Source organism: Podarcis vaucheri (genome assembly GCF_965113315.1).
Source record: "Podarcis vaucheri genome assembly, chromosome: 8".
NCBI classification, from domain to species: domain Eukaryota; kingdom Metazoa; phylum Chordata; class Lepidosauria; order Squamata; family Lacertidae; genus Podarcis; species Podarcis vaucheri.
In genome coordinates this window covers 75,965,354-75,984,294 of record NC_138766.1, presented here as the reverse complement: position 1 = coordinate 75,984,294, position 18,941 = coordinate 75,965,354, and the positions used below count along the sequence as shown (strand labels likewise).

Here is an 18,941-nt window from a genome sequence, read left to right as displayed (position 1 = left end):
AAAAAGTTGCTGACCCCTGATCTAGGTTCTCGCCAGCTCATGTTCATCAGCTTTAGTCTCCTGACCTCCAGCAGCAGACTTAGTGGCCTGGAAATGGACTGACACCTTAGCTAGAGACTCTGCAGCTGCAAATCTTGGTTGCTGCTGCACTCTGGAGTCATGACAAAAACAGCTTTAGGAACGCCATGAAGTCTTCTAGTTGGGAAGGGACATCCTGAGAGCTCTGGTGCATGTGCTTTCATGCCCATGTCTCTTTGGATCTTAAAAACAATGGAAGCTTGTAATTTTTTTTAACAGAGAAAATTGTATTTTAAAGATGTTCATTTTTAGTACCAGTTTTTTACACCCACTAAAATATTTCTGCAAAGTCTCTTTCTTGTAGAGCTTTGCTGTTGTTGTTGTTTTCATACTGATGGAATTATACAGAGAATCATTTGCAAAAGGAGCTGGGGTTGTTAGTTGCTGAAACACAGATCTTTATAAAGAATGTTTTTTAGTGAAAATTGATCATTTTGCCTTATTAGAATTTCTGTGAGAGAAATTCGTTGTGACATTTTTGTAAATATTTAATATGGGAGATCAGATTGTTCTGGGATGGGCAAACATCTAACAGCTTTGTTTTCTGTGAAGATCTGGAAAATATGATTACCCCCAGATGTGTTTAAAACAACACCAACACACAACAAAGACTTTAATGGAACTCTGCTTTTTTTCTTTGGGTTTTATTACGTAAAAAAAGACATTAAACAAAAATAATTAAATCAAAGACACCCAGAAACTCACATCATGTTCTGCCAGTTAAAATTAAAATGCATGAGTGCTTTACTCCATTCTATGTATTTCCACAAGGCTATCTCATTTTAATCCGTTTGAACAATGGATTTGCAGCATCTGTTTAGATTCATGTTTTTATGAAACAGTGTGTTGGCGCAGTATTTTAGCCACTTCATCCCAAACATTTATTTGGTAATATTGAAGCTTTAGGATTGGTCAAATCCTTAAAAAAAAAAGCAATCAGCCTTTGAATATATAAAAGTATTTTTTGAATGTTGTGGGTGGTAATTATTCAGTACATGTTCAACCTACAACAGTACAACTTAAAATATGCACCTGTGAAAATCAAAGGCTGCTGAAGCATAGGCATGCCACTTTATTATATTATACTTTCAAATTGATCAGTGCAATGTAGGTGCAAATAGGCTTGCCATATTCCCCAAACTAAAAAGTTGTTGAGCTTTTTTTTTGGGGGGGGTGTCCACCACCGCCGATCCCACTGATCCCACTCTCACATAGATACATGATTCCTCATTCTCAGTTACACAAATAAGACACCACACACACACACACGCACATGGCCACCTAGACTGGAGGTTGGGGGGCAATTGCCTCTTGTGGCAGCAATTTGTATAATTTAGCTATGTGCTGTGTGAAGAAGTACTTCCTGATTCTCCCAACATTCAGTTTCCTTGGATGTCCACGAGTTCTATGGGAGATGGAGTAAAATAAATTCTCTATCCACTTTCTCCATACCATCAGTCATTTTATACACCTTGCTTGTGTCTCCTCTTAATCCCATCTTCTGTAAAATTAAAAGCCCCAAATACTGTAAACTTGCTTCTTAGCGGAGCATCTCCATCCCCTTGTCATTTTGGTTGCCCTTTTGTGATTCGAGGACCCGATCCCCGCTTGGGGAATAAAGACACGTGGACACGGTATATAAGGTTAATGGGCAAGAAAAGGCCACAACTTTATTGATTACAGCATGTGAGAAGGTATTGGCTTAGGCATTGGACCACGGAAGATTTGACTCCACCCACTCGGAGAGGGGTGAGTCTGAAGAGGGGTTAACAACCAGTCGGTGGAGCCTGTTGATGCTAATACAACTATAAGCTCTCCCCTGATGTCACCAAGGGTCGTGCCATGGCCCCCCGCCACACAGGCATCGGACAGGATCCACGACCGCCGGATTCCTTTAACGGAATACCCAAAATTGAATGGGTAGGCGATGGCCACACCTGTTGCCCTTCCAAACACCACCAACACATTCCAATGCCTAACCACCAAATACCACGAAAGTTGTGGCGATTGCTACGAGGTAGACGGAAAAAACCAAAAGGCCGGTGCCAATTTGCCAATTGGAAAAAATTCCTACCAGGCCCCCTGGGCAACCAGGGCAACCAACCATAGGCCCATAGCAAAGTCAAGAGAAAAGCTAAGCCCTAAAGGGAGTGGTGGGTAGGTGACTTGAGGCTAAAATGTGAGCGCAATGGGGCAGGCTGGCTGGCGCGGCTGCATTTGAGCAGCAAACCACGCCCCCTCTGAGCCTCCCGGTTGGGTGCCAGCCATGACGATGGGGTAGGGGGCAAAACGCCCCCTGTGTGATGCGGGAATCGTCTCCCGCTCACAACACCTTCCCTCCGGAAGGAGGTGAGGCCTTCTGGAACTTTTCCCAACTCTACAATATCCATTTTCAGGTGATGTGATCAGAACTGTATACAATGTTCCAAATATAGTTGCACCATCTATTTGTATACTGGAACTCTGGTATCATTAGTTTTATTTTTTAATTCATTTCATAATGATCCCTAGCATAGAATTTGCCTTCTCCAAGGTTGCCACACACTAGGTCCACATCTTTATTAAGCTCTCTCCCATGACCCCGATGTCTCTTTCCTGGTTAGTTACCTCGAGTTCAGATCCCATGATCTTATATGTGAAATTAGGATTATTATTATTGTTTCGTTTCTGCAGGTATTATTATTATTATTATTATTATTATTATTATTATTATTATTATTATATTTATTTATTTATTTATACCCCGCCCATCTGGCTGAGTTTCCCCAGCCACTCTGGGGGGCTCCCAATCAGTGTTAAAACACTGCATTCGCTATTTTGCTGCCCATTAACTCAGCCTGGACAGATCTTTTGGAGCTCTTCACAATCCCTTTTTGTACTGATGACCCTGAACAATTTAGTATTGTCAGTAAACTTGGCCACCTCATTCCTCACCCCTTACTCTAGATTGTTTATGAACAGCTTTAAAAGCACAGTTCCCAATACTGATCCTCGGGGGACTCCTCTTTCTACATCCCTCCATTGGGAGAACTATTCATTTCTTCCTACTTCCTGCTGCTTAACCAATTGCTGATCCACAGTATAACATCTCTTCATGTTCCATGACTGCTAAACTTACTTAAGAGTCTTCGGTGAGGCATGTGACATTAATTGTATTAACTGGTGCCCATTGAGATATAAACAGCAGCTTCAGCACTTATTCTTGGAACCATGTTAGGGACAGAAAGAGTTAAACTTACTTTGTGGAACTGTTTAATAATAATAATAATAATAATAATAATAATAATAATAATAATAATAATTTATTATTTATACCCCGCCCATCTGGCTGGATTTCCCCAGCCACTCTGGGCAGCTTCCAACAAAACACTAAAATACAATAACCTATTAAACATTAAAAGCTTCCCTAAACAGGACTGCCTTCAGATGTCTTCTAAAAGTTTGGTAGTTATTTTTCTCTTTGACATCTGATGGGAGGCTGTTCCACAGGGTGGGTGCCACTACTGAGAAGGCCCTCTGCCTGGTTCCCTGTAACTTGGCTTCTCACAGCGAGGGAACCGCCAGAAGGCCCTCAGTGCTGGACCTCAGTGTCTGGGTTGAATGATGGAGGTGGAGATGCTCCTTCAGGTATACTGGACTGAGGCCGTTTAGGGCTTTAAAGGTCAGCACCAACACTTTAAATTGTGCTCGGAAATGTACTGGGAGCCAATGCAGATCTCTCAGAACCAGTGTTATGTAGTCTCGGCAGCCGCTCCCAGTCACCAGTCTAGCTGCCGCATTCTGGATTAGTTGTAGTTTCCAGGTCACCTTCAAAGGTAGCCCCACATAGAGCGCATTGCAGTAGTCCAAGCGAAAAATAACCAGAGCATGCACCACTCTGGCGAGACAGTCTGCGGGCAGGTAGGGTCTCAGCCTGCGTACCAGATGGAGCTGATAAACAGCTGCCCTGGACACAGAATTGACCTGTGCCTCCATGGACAGCTATGACTCCAGAATGACTCCCAGGCTGCACACCTGGTCCTTCAGGAGCACAGTTACCCCATTCAGGACCAGGGAGTCTTCCACACCCACCCACTTGCTGTATCCCCAAAACAGTACTTCTGTCTTGTCAGGATTCAACCTCAATCCGTTAGCCGCCATCCATCCTCCAACCGCCTCCAGACACTCACACAGGACCTTCACCGCCTTCACTGGTTCCGATTTGAAAGAGAGGTAGAGCTGGTATCATCCGCATACTGATGAACACCCAACCCAAACCCCCTGATCTCTCCCAGTGGCTGCATGTAGACCTGTTCAGGTTTACCCATGGCTGTAATTATATGTGTTAATTACAGCCACACAACTAATGTCATATATGCATTTTCTCTAAGGCTATTTTATAAACCTGTATTTAATATACTTTTGCAGAATTGTAATAAGAGGTGCACATTCGATTTGGGGGACAAAGGCCACAACATTATTGAAATAACTATAATTAGCAGTAAGCATTAGGACCATCAATGAGCAGGCCTAGTTATTAACAAGGGAACTCACAAATCTTTCCTGCTACCCTCTGGCATCCTAGCATATAAAGGCTAGTGATGAAACCTGAACCGGTAGCTTTTATGCAGGTCACCAAATATTAGCTGACCTTACCCCTTTATTGTAATTCACCAATTGGTCCATATATTCATTCTCTCTTTCGTGTGTGTGTGTGTGTGTGTGTGTGTGGCTATTAGATTTTGCTTCTTTGTTTTCATTTCTTGTTTGTCTTCTTTTGGTTACCCCATTTTCACTTTAAATGATTATTATAACAAATATATAATCCTTAACATTTTGAAATATGTATTGTTTTCAGTGTTTAAATGTGTAGGTAATAACATGTTTTATTAGTAATGGATTATTTTTTAATATGCTTCATTTTTTAAAAATAGAAAGATATACCTGTAAAAGAAGAAGCTTATTTGACTGGCATTGACCTAGCACTTCTTGGGCTGGTGCTCGTCTCACTGTAGTCCCCCCCACCCTTTACCCAGAGTTTGACGGTGGCACACTGCCTAAATCTTGGCTGATAAACTTCAGGTTACTTGTTCAAGATCTGATATAGCCTTGAGTTCTGGCATTGTGTAGTGGAGATGCTGTTTAGTAAAAGAAACTGGGTGTTCAAAACTTGTCTGCACACACCCACCCACTCACACAGGTCACTAGATTAGGACTTTTTGTTCTTAGTTAAATATCCATACTTCACGTTCTATACAAAATGTCTATAAAAATGAACAAGTACTATGCTAATTCCAATATAACATATTTGTTTCTGATGAGTTTGCATCAATCTTACAATTGTCTTATACACAGCTATAATTATATTGATTTACTTGCAGCTTGCTTGTCATGCATATGCCATTTCTTGTGTGAAAGATTTGTTGTGTTTGTTTTATACAATAATACTGTGATCACAAATCACCAGTAATAGATCTTTCGTGTGGGTACACATATAAACACCCCGTTCTGTTCATTTTGGTTGAGTGGGCTTCCAAGGAACACTGTGGGATAGGGTTTACCTCTTCTTTTGACATTTGTTTTTGCATAAACTGGCACATAACTTTGAAGGAAATTGTTAGGCCTTTTTCTGCTTTTCACCGTTGGTGCAACAGTAATTTCAAGTTACATACTCTTCCTATCTAGTACTAGTACTTAACACTCGCAGCCCGTTTCCCAGAGATACTGTTGAGAGAAACTATAAATGAAATCTACAGTCATTGATATAATATTAGATTCAACTTGTTCCAGAAGAAGTAACTGGGACAAAACCTGCTACCCTACCCATGTCCATGAGTCTATTGTCTCCCCATGAAAAGGAAATCATGTAAACATGGGAAGTAATGCAAACATGGACCATTTGATGACACTAACATTCAGTTAAGAATTTGGCTCATTATGGGCTTTCCAGTGGTGACCCTGAGGGTCTGGAATTCCTGCCCATGGAAGTGGATTCTTCTCTAAGGTTGCATGCATGTGTTCAAGCACTGATTACACTGTAAGAAATAGTTCTTAGTTATGAATAGGATTTCATGATATCTCTGTGTGCATTTTAACTTCAATTTTTTAAAGGTATTATTCTTATTAGGGGACATGATCAAAAGCAATGATAAAAATAAATATTTCCACAAATAAAAAATATATCTGATAGGATCCTCTTCAGTAGAGTCAGTTTCAGAACCTTTATCGTTATTATAAAACTGTAACTCATACTAGTTTCTTGCTGAGTCAAAAAAATAATACTGATTGGGTTGACATGAGTTGCGGCAGAATTTGCATAAAATAGGACAGGACACCCTAGCTGTGCTCACCGATGTTCTGCTTTGTTGTTTGGTTTTATTTTTAAGATAATGGCATGCACATTTTCTATTAGATGCTCTCATGTCAGCTTGTTCTGATAACAGCCATCATTAAAATCCTTTTTACAGGAGATACCATGTATCTTATGCATAGTCATACTTCCAACTAAGAAAAGTTCAACTAACATTAACATAGCTCAGATGTGTGCACGTGTTTTTAACAGCCTTTCCCAGCCATTTCTGTGACCAGAATACTTTCTTGTCCAGACCCACTTGAAAATCACATTAAATAAAATCTGTTCCTGGAGGATAATATTAGAATAATGATGGGTTCACTGGTGCAACTTGGAGGTAATAGTCCCCCCACAATTTGATTATTGCCTGTGGTTCATACTCGGTTAAAATGTGATGGAATCGTGTTGGGATTCCCTTGATATCATTTTTCTTTGATTCATTCACAGCACCTTGTGGAGGCAACCTGACAGGCTCATCAGGTTTTATTCTTTCACCAAATTTCCCTCATCCTTATCCTCATAGCAGAGACTGCGACTGGACTATCACTGTTAATAATGACTATGTCATATCCTTAGCATTTATCAGGTAAGTGATTGGCTGACTCAGACCTGAAACAATGAACACATCCCTGGGAATATTAACTGCTAAACTTACTCAATTGCATTCAGAGTTGCTTGTGATTTTAAAACATCTGGGCAATTTAAAAAGTCTTTATCTGGGCAACTATTCATTTACTAGCCACCAAAGGCTTGGGCTAATGTGATAGAATTTGCCTGGTGTCTAAAAGATAATAAGGTAACTCCAAGCAATTATCTCTAAAGAAGCGATCCATAATCTAGCAAAAAAGGCCCTCCCACATGTACCTACTGGCCCAACATCTGAAGATGGGACACTGAGAGAAGAGCATCCAAGGAAGCTTTCAGTTGATTGACAGGCTCAATCAAGAGATCTTTAAGATATGAGGTTATATTGCCAAGAGATCTTTAAGATAAGATATGAGGTTATATTGCCAAGATGTACAATGCAGGTTATATTGTCAAGATGAAAAGGAGCTACTTGGTCATTTCTGGGTAGAATCTGTGTTGTCTCAAATTCTAAGAAATTAGAAACACTTCACTGCGATAATCAACTCCAAGCTATTGTACATAGCTGTTTCATGTTTAACTGTATCATTTACATGGTATATGCATGGAATGTTTCTTGGAATGGGGATACATTGAGATACTGTATATTGATACTGTTTGTTATAAGTGTTTTCAGAAACTGAAATAGGAGAGGCTTAAGAAGAAATTAGAGTACTTGCATGCTAGCTGGCAAATATCGTAGAACAACATGAAGCAGCCGCAATCATCTCCTTTGACTGGACACTAACAATATAAGTGATAGTTTGTGAAAACAAATCCAATTATAAATCAATACTAAACACTTCTGTGATATTATGTTTTTCAAGATTTCTTTTAAGTCATTTAATGGATAGTACTGAAAATTTCTTATGTCTGTTAGTACTTAGCATTGTACTTGTTCTAAAATTCATTTGTGTTTGTGAGGCTTGTGTAATAAATTTATGTTGGCCCATGACCCAAGAAATATGCACCAAATGTAGTAACGAGAATAATTCGTTGGAGCACTTTTATCACTGAAAATGCTAATGTGGAAACTGTGGATAAGCAGGTGACACAATCAAGCTCATCTCAGATTGTTATTGTGTTAGTGTTCTGCTTCTCATAGACATTTTGATAGCTGCTGGAAATACAATACTGGACTAAATGGGCCTTTGTTCTGATTCAGTAGGCCTCTTCTTCTGCTCTTATGTCCATTAAAGTTTTCTAATGGATAACATTGTCAATATGTAGACACAAAACTAAAATATTCGTGATCCAGGCTAATAGTTTTCCAGCTTTAATAGGAAATGTATGCATTACAGCTTTTATAGGAGATTAAAGGAAAATGTCATACCCATATTAACAACCCATTTTATAAGCCATATATTTACATAATAATAAGGCTCAGGTGAGAGATGCTCTCCTGGTTATTAAATAATGTTTGTTCAAATTCTCTACCACAATTCAGTACCTAAAATGATGTCACAGATTAAACAAAGCAAATCTATTGTCAGTGCTGCATTTCTGACCTATAAAGGATAATAACATGGACAAGAGTATTTGTGAAAGTAAATGCAAACAAAAAGTTCAGAGTGAATCAGATATCGGGAGATAGGCAAACACAATGTTTAAAAGATGCACGGAATTATAGTAATCCGTTAGAAAATGTTTTACATGTGTATGTACTACCTATAATATTAGGCATTCTATCATACAATAGAGGGACGCAGGTGGCGCTGTGGGTTAAAACACAGTGCCTAGGACTTGCCGATCAGAAGGTCGGTGATTCGAATCCCCATGACGGGGTGAGCTCCCGTTGCTCAGTCCCTGCTCGTGCCAACCTAGCAGTTTGAAAGCATGTCAAAGTGCAAGTAGATAAATAGGTACTGCTCTGGCGGGAAGGTAAACAGTGTTTCCGTGTGCTGCTCTGGTTCGCCAGAAGCGGCTTAGTCATGCTGGCCACATGACCTGGAAGCTGTACGCCGGCTCCCTTGGCCAATAAAATGAGATGAGCACCACAACCCCAGAGTTGGTCACGACTGGACCTAATGGTCAGGGGTCCCTTTACCTTTTTATCATACAAGAAGGTACGATTCAACTTGGAAGAGCGCCTCCACCAAAAGAAGTAAATTTGACCCCGAAAGTATTGCAACACTTCCTTATATGCGGTGGTTTTACCAGTTAGCAGGACATATTAGGATAATATTACTGGAAAAGGCATGTTCCATCTATCATATTTCTCTATCTGTCTTTTTCAGCTTCAGTATAGAACCAAACTATGACTTTCTTTATATCTATGATGGGCCAGACAGCAATAGTCCACTAATTGGAAGTTTTCAAGATAGCAAATTACCTGAGAGAATAGAAAGTAGTTCCAACTCCATGCACTTGGCTTTTCGGAGTGATGGATCAGTTAGTTTTACGGGTTTCCACTTGGAGTATAAAGGTAAGTGAATGTAACTGTATTGCAAATTTTGGACACTCTACTACTCAAGATTGTGCTGCTTTTTTATATTCCTACACACACACACACACACACACACAAGATTTGTATCAATTTGTTCATTTAGTCATTGGCATATCCTATTGATGTCATAATTTGTACTTTAGCAAAAAAGATTACATCTAGTTCTGTTTCACTGGACTACTGATATAGTCAGACAATATCGCCAATGCACTGTGTTTTATGAAGTGTGTGAAACTATCAAAGATCATCAAGCAAAATCACTACCTAAGCGTTATATAGTTTAGAGAAACTCACATGGGTGCGATTGTATGGGGAAAAGACACATTAAGACAGATTTGTATTTGTAGGTAGAGAAATTCTTGTAACTAAAACTGCCTACTTCATCTTACTCCAGCCAAACTGCGTGAGTCCTGCTTCGATCCTGGGAATATAATGAATGGCACAAGGCTTGGAATGGACTATAAATTGGGGTCAACAGTCACGTATTATTGTGATGCTGGTTATGTTCTTCAAGGATACTCTACACTCACTTGTATTATGGGAGACGATGGGAGACCTGGATGGAACAGAGCCTTACCAAGCTGTCATGGTGAGTTTGGGGGGCATGGAGTTAGGGGGATCAATCTAATTCCTGATTTGGAGGAGGGAGTATTTAATGTGTACATTAATTTTCATAACTCCTGGTTCCCCTGACTTACTGGTGAATCTCAATTTGTGGGGCCGCATAACACTGGGGAGCAACAGTGGGTGTCACCCCTGTGGCAGTGGGTATTTGGTACGAATCGCACAGCTGCAGGGGTAGGGTGGGTGGTCTCTCTACCCCGTGAGCCAATTGGGATTGGCACTTCCGAGTACTTCATTTTTGGGGCCTGATCCCAAGATTTAAAAGGAGGCCTGTGCCTGCTCTCACCTTTCTTTGTCAATGCTTACCCACCCAACCACTCCTGTACTTTGTGTTGGTTGAAGTGGATTTCCTTGCTTGCAGAAATTCCACTAGCAGCTTTGCTACGGACAGTTGTATGTTGCTGCTTTCAGGGCGAGAATTTTATTTATTTATTTTATATACTCATGTTGGACTGGCTATAGTTTATTTTATTTTTAAAATTTGTATACCACCCTTTATTCTCTGGGTGGTTCACAAGATAAGAACACAAAAGGCATAATAAAAACAAGAACAATAACAAAACAATAACCCTCACTCTCCCCCAAAACACATTTAAAAGTGTATAGGATATTAATCAGCCAAAGGCCTGGTTGAAGAGGAACATTTTTGTCTGGTGCCCCAAGGTGCCAGCTGAACCTCCATGGGAAAACATTCCAGAAACGGGGAGCCTCTGCTGAAAAGGCCTGTTCTCATGTTGCCATCCTCCAGACCTCTTGTGGAGGAGGCACACAGTGTTTGATTGCATATGACTATATATTTCCTACAATCACGTTTTTGAGCCATCTCCCAGTTCGTTTTCTCGCCCTAAATTCTGGGTTTATGAGGGCACAGAGCAGGCTCCATGATGTGGGAGAAGGCACTCAAGGGCGATTGTGTCAACAGCTTGAGCTGTTCAGATGTTCAACAGGAGCTCCAGTCATATCAGCCAGAAAATCCCCCAGAGACGTCTGGAAACTTCATAGGTCATCCCACCTCTGCAGAGGAGAAAAGATGCTGAAAGCCTAAATCTCAACAGAAAATGACCTGGCCATGATAAGGGACCGATGTCAATACCCCCCACTTTCAGGTCGCCCTTTTCCTGCCTAGTTGAGAAAACAAGGTCCAGAGTGTGGCCTGCCACATGTGTTGGGCCAGTGACTTGTTGGGACATCCCCATGGTCAACATAGCAGCCATGAAGTCCTGAGTCGCCCCAGAAACATTCGCCTCAGCAGGGATGTTGAAGTACCCCAAAACTTAAAATTTTGGAAGTCCTTAACATGGCCTCCAAGACCAGCTCTGTCTTCTCGGTCAGAGAGACTGCTGGGCACCGAGGTGGGCAGTAAACAGAATCCCTAATCTGTCCTGATTGCACAATGTCAGGAAACACAGACTCTAGATTCCTCCCCCCAAAACATAATCTGGAGAGAAAGCCTGGAAAGGGAGAGGGAAAGAATACTTTTATAGTCTACATTGGTTTGAGTACTACACTCTGGAACAGTGGAAAACAAGTCTGCTCCATTTCGCATGAGACAGCTGTTCAGTTATTTGAAGATGGTTATTGTATCCCCTCTCAGACTTCTTTTCTCCAAGCTAAACATTCTCACTCCTTGAACCATTCCTTATTAGTCTTGGTTTCCAGAACGTTTATCACCTTGATCAACCTCCTCCGCATGCGTTCTAGCTTGTCAATAGCCTTCTTAAACTGTGGTGCCCAGAACTGGACATAGTCTTTCTTTCTTTTCTTTGGCCATTGCTGTTCCAAGTGCAATCTGATGAAGGCAGAATAGATGTCAGGTAATGGGCAGGGGGGTTTGGCCTGGAGGAAAAGTGTGTTATGGGCCAGATTAGCAACAACCACAGTTGTTGTTCAGCAGTATCTGGAGAACAGGTACCCCATCTCTACACATTGTAACTCTGTGTGATTTGATGTCTGTACAATAACCCCAAACAGTCTTTACTTCATTTTCATATCCTAACGTAAGTTTTTAACAAGATTCAATAAAATTTTACTTTCTTCTTTTTTAATTAAGCTAATGGAAGAAGGAAAGAAAGCAATATACATTTCTCCAATGCCTCTCTGTATTAAGTGTGACTTGCCTTTGGCTAATATCCTTATTTCAAATGTCCTTGAAGCCTCTCTAATAATTGCAGGATGTGAACCAAGTCCACAATCTCACTCTCATATGAATGAATGCAAAGATTAACCAGGATAATACACTAAGCCATTTGGCATTTGATGATAGCTGTTAAAAGCAGAATATAATTAAGGTGTGCAGATTAAACTTTTCATATGACAACGGATAATAAGTAATGATTTTTGTCAACTTCAACAAGAGCATTTCCTTCTAACAATACTACCTAAGATTTACCTTTCATGTAACAAATATCTGTTGTTTACAAGATAGCACTTTATTGCTCAGTATTGTGGAAAACCCCATTTCATGCTAAGAAAGATCCAAATCATAATTACCATCCTATCTGAGACCAAGAGCAAAACCTTTTTACATTTGCTCCTTAAAAACAAAACAGGAAACTACTATGTGTTACTTGCATGGGGGGATTACCCATGTTAGACTAATGCTAACAGAAGGGTAATTCGTAATTCATTATGCTTACAAATGCATACAGCACATGAGCACAATATATTCCATGATAAATTCATAAAGAGTATATCTTTTGAGTTTGCTTCCCAGAGCCTAAAGTGTCAATGTTGGGGCAAGGAATACCCTCAGGCTAAGCACTCGCTCCTTCATAGAAAAAGCAATGCCTGCTAGTGGAACAGGCTGTCCACTCATTGCCAGAACATGTGAACCATCTACAAACACTGCCTTTGTCTTTTCAGGATTCAGTCTCAGCTTGTTGACTCTCATCCAACGCATTACTGACACTGGCCTAGACATCCATCCCCGATTCAGATGGAATGGAGAGATAGAGTTGGGTGTCTTCCACATATTGGTGACACCATAGAATGGGGGGGGGGCATTTTCTTCTTTTTAAAGACCCATCTCTATAGGTTTGTTGCTTGTGAAGTAATGGAATATCACACACAGAGTAGTGCACAGTAGGGGGGTATAAAGGTAAAGGATCCCTGGACAGTTAAGTCCAGTCAAAGGTGACTATGAGATGCAGCACTCATCTCGCTTTTCAAGCTGAGGGAACCAGCATTTGTCCACATTTGTCCACAGACAGCTTTCTGGGTCATGTGGCCAGCATGAACTCATGCTAAACTGCTTCTGGTGCAATGGGACACTGTGACAAGTGCCAGAGTGCATGGAAATGCTGTTTACCTTCCCACCACAGCAGTACCTATTTATCTACTCGCACTAGTGTGCTTTTGAACTGCTAGGTTGGCAGAAGCAATGGGATTTCACTAACGTCATGCGGATTAGAACCGCCAACCTTCTGACCAAGCAAGCCCAAGAGGCTCAGTGGTTTAGACCACAGCACCACCCGTGTATCAATACGGTAGAGGTGTAGAAACAAAATGAGCCAGTGAGTCAAGCAACTATTTCCACACTTTCATAGTCTTGTGTAAAATGGAAATCTTACCTCTTCCCTTAGATATGTGACAGGTTGAATTGACAAGTGTGCCCATACTAAATCATTAGCAGGCTTTTCAGCCCAAGCTACATTGGCCATTTTGGGTTTGAAGTCAGCTTGTTTTGAAAGTATCTCTAGTTAGTGTTAAATCACAATTCCTGGTTTGGTTGAAATGACAAGCATCGACTAAAAGTGGAAATTGGAGAAGGCTAGGCTTATTCATGTAGTACAAAACCACATTTTAGCGGTATGCCTAGGTGTGTCTGGTTCTCAACCCCTTCTCATCTCTTGAAATGTGCCTTTAATCTTTGCTTCTTTAACAGAAATGATCGTGTATATTGCATTTTGAGACTGACTGAATAGTGCTATTAGGTGACCAGTGAAGTTATTCTGCTGCAATTATTTGATTTGCATCTTTAGAGCATAACAGAATGTAATATTATACATGTTGTGACTCATTAACATTGGCAGAACTTTCCTGTGATACTTAGATATAGCATAAGCTTGTGTGAAATAAGCATTATGCTAAAATACCTCTGAGCTCAATTTTACTTGAAATGGATACTTACAGATGAGATTGAGTCTCCAGATAATGTAATTAAATCTTTAATAATGCTCAACATTATTGCAAATTCCATATGTAATTTGACACTTAGTTTCACTGCTGATAGGTTTTGCTGAAGAAATAGAACAAAATTTGCATATAAGATTTACCTCATTTGAGAATTAATGCTTTTGTGAAAAGATATTTCTTTCCACACTTTCTTCCTCATTTTACATGCCAAAGAAAAGCACTTTGAATGTACTAAATGCTAAGCCAGAACTTTTCATTCGATGTTTGTTTAGTTTTAAGAGGGAGGGGTACACAAGAGCTTAGGGCTGTATCTAAGATTAGTCATACTCAGAGGAGAACCATTGAAATGAATGGACCTTAATTATTTCCTCTAATTTTAATTGTCTGCTGCTCTGAGTATGACTAGAGACAATATTTAGTCTTGTACACACCAGAATTTGAACTGTGAATCCATTGACTTCTCTTGTGATTCTTAAGCGACCATACATTGCACTCCTACATGTATAATGTGCTTGAGCGTTCTAATGTTGTATAGCAATAAAATATCCAAAAATGGTTCTACTAATTCATCAGATTTGGAAATGAGAGCACAGGCCACCCATACGAACACAAAAGGATCTGGTATATCAGCCCCAAGGTCTAACTCATCTAGTATTCAGTTCTCAGGGATCAATCAGATACCTACAGGAAACTCAAAAAGCAGGGCATTATATCAGTTGCCCACATGATCCATGTAGCAAGTGGTCTTGAGAGGGAGAGCCATTCAAATCCATTGCCCTAAACCAGGGCACAACCTAAAGAGATGCTGTGGGTGTTGTGGGGCTGCTCATCCTTCTTTGGAGGTCTTTAAGCAGAGGCTTGACAACTATATGTCAGGAGTGCTCTGATGGTGTTTCCTGCTTGGCAGGGGGTTGGACTCGATGGCCCTTGTGGTCTCTTCCAACTCTATGATTCTATGATTCTATGATTATGATTCTATGATTTCTCAGTTGCTCAGCAGCCCAGTTTTTAATACAAATACGTGAGAGGCAAAAATGTTTTCAAAATTAAAACATTAAAAAGTTTTGCTGGTATAGTCCTATCCTCTTTCAGCATAAGTGGCAGCTGAAATCATGGTAATTCTGCCCACACCCCTGTTGGCTGGGCATTTTATTTTAATTTGTGGTTTTTGTTTTAGTGCATGACTCGCAAGCATTAGGGATTATTTCAACCAGATATGCTAATTGTTGTATAGATTAGTTTCTCAGAAATGCTAGTCTTTGTCAAATTTTCTTGCTCTGGCAAAAACATAATTATTATCACAGTTTTGAATGGATTTTGCATTACAGATAGTGGAATAAAATTTAATACACATAAATTCGCTGGCATCTTGTACAATTAATTAGAGGGCATTTGATAAGCTAAGCCCCGCAATTGTCTTGTGTAGAGCAAGCTGCACTTCTGAAAGTGTCTTGGGGGACACAGAAGGCAATTAAGAATACATCTTTCCATAATAGCTAGTTAATGGTTTCTGATTTTATAGCAGTATATAAATATTTATATATACAGAGAGAGAGAGAGCGCACACACACTATCGGTATTTTTTGATATGCTTAAGTTTGCACAGTAAAAACATTGGCCCAAAAGGCCAGTCACCTTTTTCCTATTAAAGAGGAGGGGAAAATCCAAGTGGTTGACATAAGATTCATAATAGAAGGACATAAAGATTCTTCTTCCTCTCTCAAAGCACTAGAACTCATGGAAGATTCAGGACAGATAAAATAAATACTTCCTTAGTGCTTACTTAAACTATGGCTCTGATAGCCACAAACTTTGGATGACTTTAAACAAGGATTAAGCAAATTCATGGTGGGTGACTCCAGCGGAGGAGCAAACCAATCAGGTGCCCTGCACCCAAGGGTGGGGCCAGCTGCTTGTGGGGCTGGGCAAGCCAGGGCAGGACGTTCTGTGGGGCCTCCAAGGAGTCTGCCTGATTCCTCCCACTCAGCCACCCTACAGCTGGGGGGGGGAGGCAGTGGGCGGACCGTCTGGGGCAGCATGGAGGCTGCGGGCATCCAAGTCACCACGTCACTCCTAGGAGAGACGAGTGGGTCAGGTGAGTGCCGCCTGGTATTTTGTCACCCCCCTCAGTGGTGACACCCGGGGTGGCTCGCACCCACCGCACCTCCCTTCTTCTGCCCCTGGGTAACTCTACCTGTCAGGGGACTGCCAACAGAACAGGGGAGGGAGGCAGGGGGATACAGAGAGCCTCCAACGCTTCTGAGGAGCAGTTCCTTGTCCAGCAGTGGGGAAAGCCACGCCTCCAGTAGAGAAGAGAGGGAAGGGAGCAGCCAAGCGAAGGGAGGGCTCAAAGATGCTGCTCAGAGCCCAAGCGCCTCACCTAGCCCTGCTGGCCAGGAGGCACACATGCCGTTTCCGTCACCCAGCTTGCGCAGAGGGGTGAAACGTAAGGAGGGCAGGCCGAGATTTGGGGTGTCTAAGTTCTTATGCTGGGGGAGAAACCGGAAGGGGCCACATCTGCAAGTGACTAAGATGGACATGAACTTTGTGGCGATGCACTGTAAATAATTTGCACCAATAAAACCTGTAAAAGACAGGTCAGAGTCCTGCCTGGTTACTCACGAGCAACCACCAGCAGCACCTGACGCTACCCATAGTTGAAAGCAGTATGCTCCTGAGTGTAAGTTGGTGGAAGAAGAAGAAGAAGAAGAAGAAGAGTTTGGATTTGATATCCCACCTTTCACTCCCTTTTAAGGAGTCTCAAAGCGGCTAACATTCTCCTTTCCCTTCTTCCCCCACAACAAACACTCTGTGAGGTGAGTGGGGCTGAGAGACTTCAAAGAAGTGTGACTGGCCCAAGGTCACCCAGCAGCTGCATGTGCAGGAGCGGTGAACCCGGTTCACCAGATTATGAGTCCACCGCTCTTAACCACTACACCACACTGGAAACCACAGGAGGAGGGAATGGTCTTGTATTCACGCTTGTACGTTTCCCATGGGCAGTTGTTTGGTCACCATGAGAACAAAATGCTGGACTAGATCTTTTTATTCTGGGGAACAAATTATCCCACTGGGACATGTTTTACCACCAATTCTCCCTGATTTTTATGGGACATTATAGCCACTAGGAGAATTAATTAGTAAAAATTGCTGCTAAAACATGCCCCTTGGGAGAATTTATTTTGTCAGGTCTGGAATAAATATTAGGCCAAGCATCTGGAGTCATCCCTCCCCCCCCCCCCATTTTTCTTTCCCTTTAACATGTTTTAGCCACAAAGCAGGACCAGTGGAATTGCAATAATTATAAATTTTTATTCATTTGGAAAGCAAGTGGGGGGGGGAGTGCAATAAAATTTTGCTAAGCATTTGTATTTGTATTTAATAAATTTATATCCTGCTCTTCCTCCCAAAGAAGTCTGGGGTGACAAATCTACAAAATATAAAACAACATTTTAAAACAATCTCAGTACATATGCAGACTAAAGTACATTTACATTGCCAGACCCTCCAAGTGTCCCTATTTTCCAGGAACTTCCCTGATTTAGAGAAGCCGCCCAAGTTTCTGATTTGATCCCAAAATATCCCACTTGTCCTTAGGGTGTCCTTATTTTCACTGGAGAAATGTTGTAGTGTATGGAGGTATTTAATTGTGTCTGTGTGTGTATGAGTGCTGGAAGTTGCCCAGAGTGGCTAGGGCAACTCAGTAAGATATGTGGGGTATAAATAGTAAAATTATCATTATGGAATGGGACATCCCTATTTCCATCAGAGAAATGTTGTGGGATATGCATTGCCTATTTTATTTTTTCAGTACCATATTGTTAAAATACACTGCATCGTTACTTCCTAGCACCTTGTGGAAGTCGTTCTACAGGCTCCGAAGGCACAGTTTTATCCCCAAACTACCCTAAAAACTACAGCATAGGACATAACTGCATTTACTCCATTGCTGTCCCAAAGGAATTTGGTGAGTAATATGTCTTTAATTTGTGTTTTTCTTGTTAGTTTTACAATTATTACTTTCCTAGCTTTACACGGACATTGTAATTATTATATCCGGCAATCTCAGTTTAGCATCAATAACTGCATATTGGAGATAATAAGGGGATGCTTTCATAAAAGATGTTGTGATCTGTTTATCCAATTATTTTAATTACAAATGTTTTGATGGGTGTGTGCCTTACTCAGAAATGTTATATTGGTGCTTAAACTTTATTATTGCAAGCAGGTGGCACAACTTTAGGCGCGTCCATATGACATGTGATCGCTGGTGTGCAGGTCCTTTTGGACCCAGAAGAGGGAATAATGGGGACATAACAGGGACATAAGGGGACATAAAGAGGGGCGCCAGTTGGGAACCGCTGATAAAATCTTGAATATCATCATATATTTCCTAATGGTGAACAAGTGTAGCAGTGCTTGTGTGTCATGCACATTGGAATGTATGGAAGACATCAGCTAGGTGAACAGTTCATTGAGTGTGTGAAATACATTTTCCATATATTGAGGGAAATCATCTGCTGAGGAACAGGAAGATCCATCTAATTTTATGATAAGGATGTTTATGGCTTACAGCCAGGCATGCAGTAGGTTTGTAAATAGGTTGAAATGGTTGTGTTTTAGACTGCTGTCTGCTTCATTGGCCACAGAATTGATGTAAAATGTATGGCTGTGTTTTGCCACGGACTGAGAGATCATTTATAT

The 18,941-nt window shown here is 41.0% G+C and overlaps 1 protein-coding gene across 4 annotated transcripts in view; it reads left to right on the top strand.

The window, feature by feature from the left end:
* Positions 1-18,941, top strand: part of CSMD3 (CUB and Sushi multiple domains 3) — a 603,606-nt gene that overhangs the window by 428,994 nt on the left and 155,671 nt on the right. For all 4 annotated transcript variants that reach the window (XM_082235380.1, XM_082235382.1, XM_082235381.1 and 1 more), the window contains 4 exons: positions 6,857-6,995; positions 9,271-9,458; positions 9,874-10,068; positions 18,088-18,204. In XM_082235380.1, the coding sequence (XP_082091506.1) occupies positions 6,857-6,995; positions 9,271-9,458; positions 9,874-10,068; positions 18,088-18,204 (639 nt within the window). The remainder of the gene's footprint in view (positions 1-6,856; positions 6,996-9,270; positions 9,459-9,873; positions 10,069-18,087; positions 18,205-18,941) is intronic.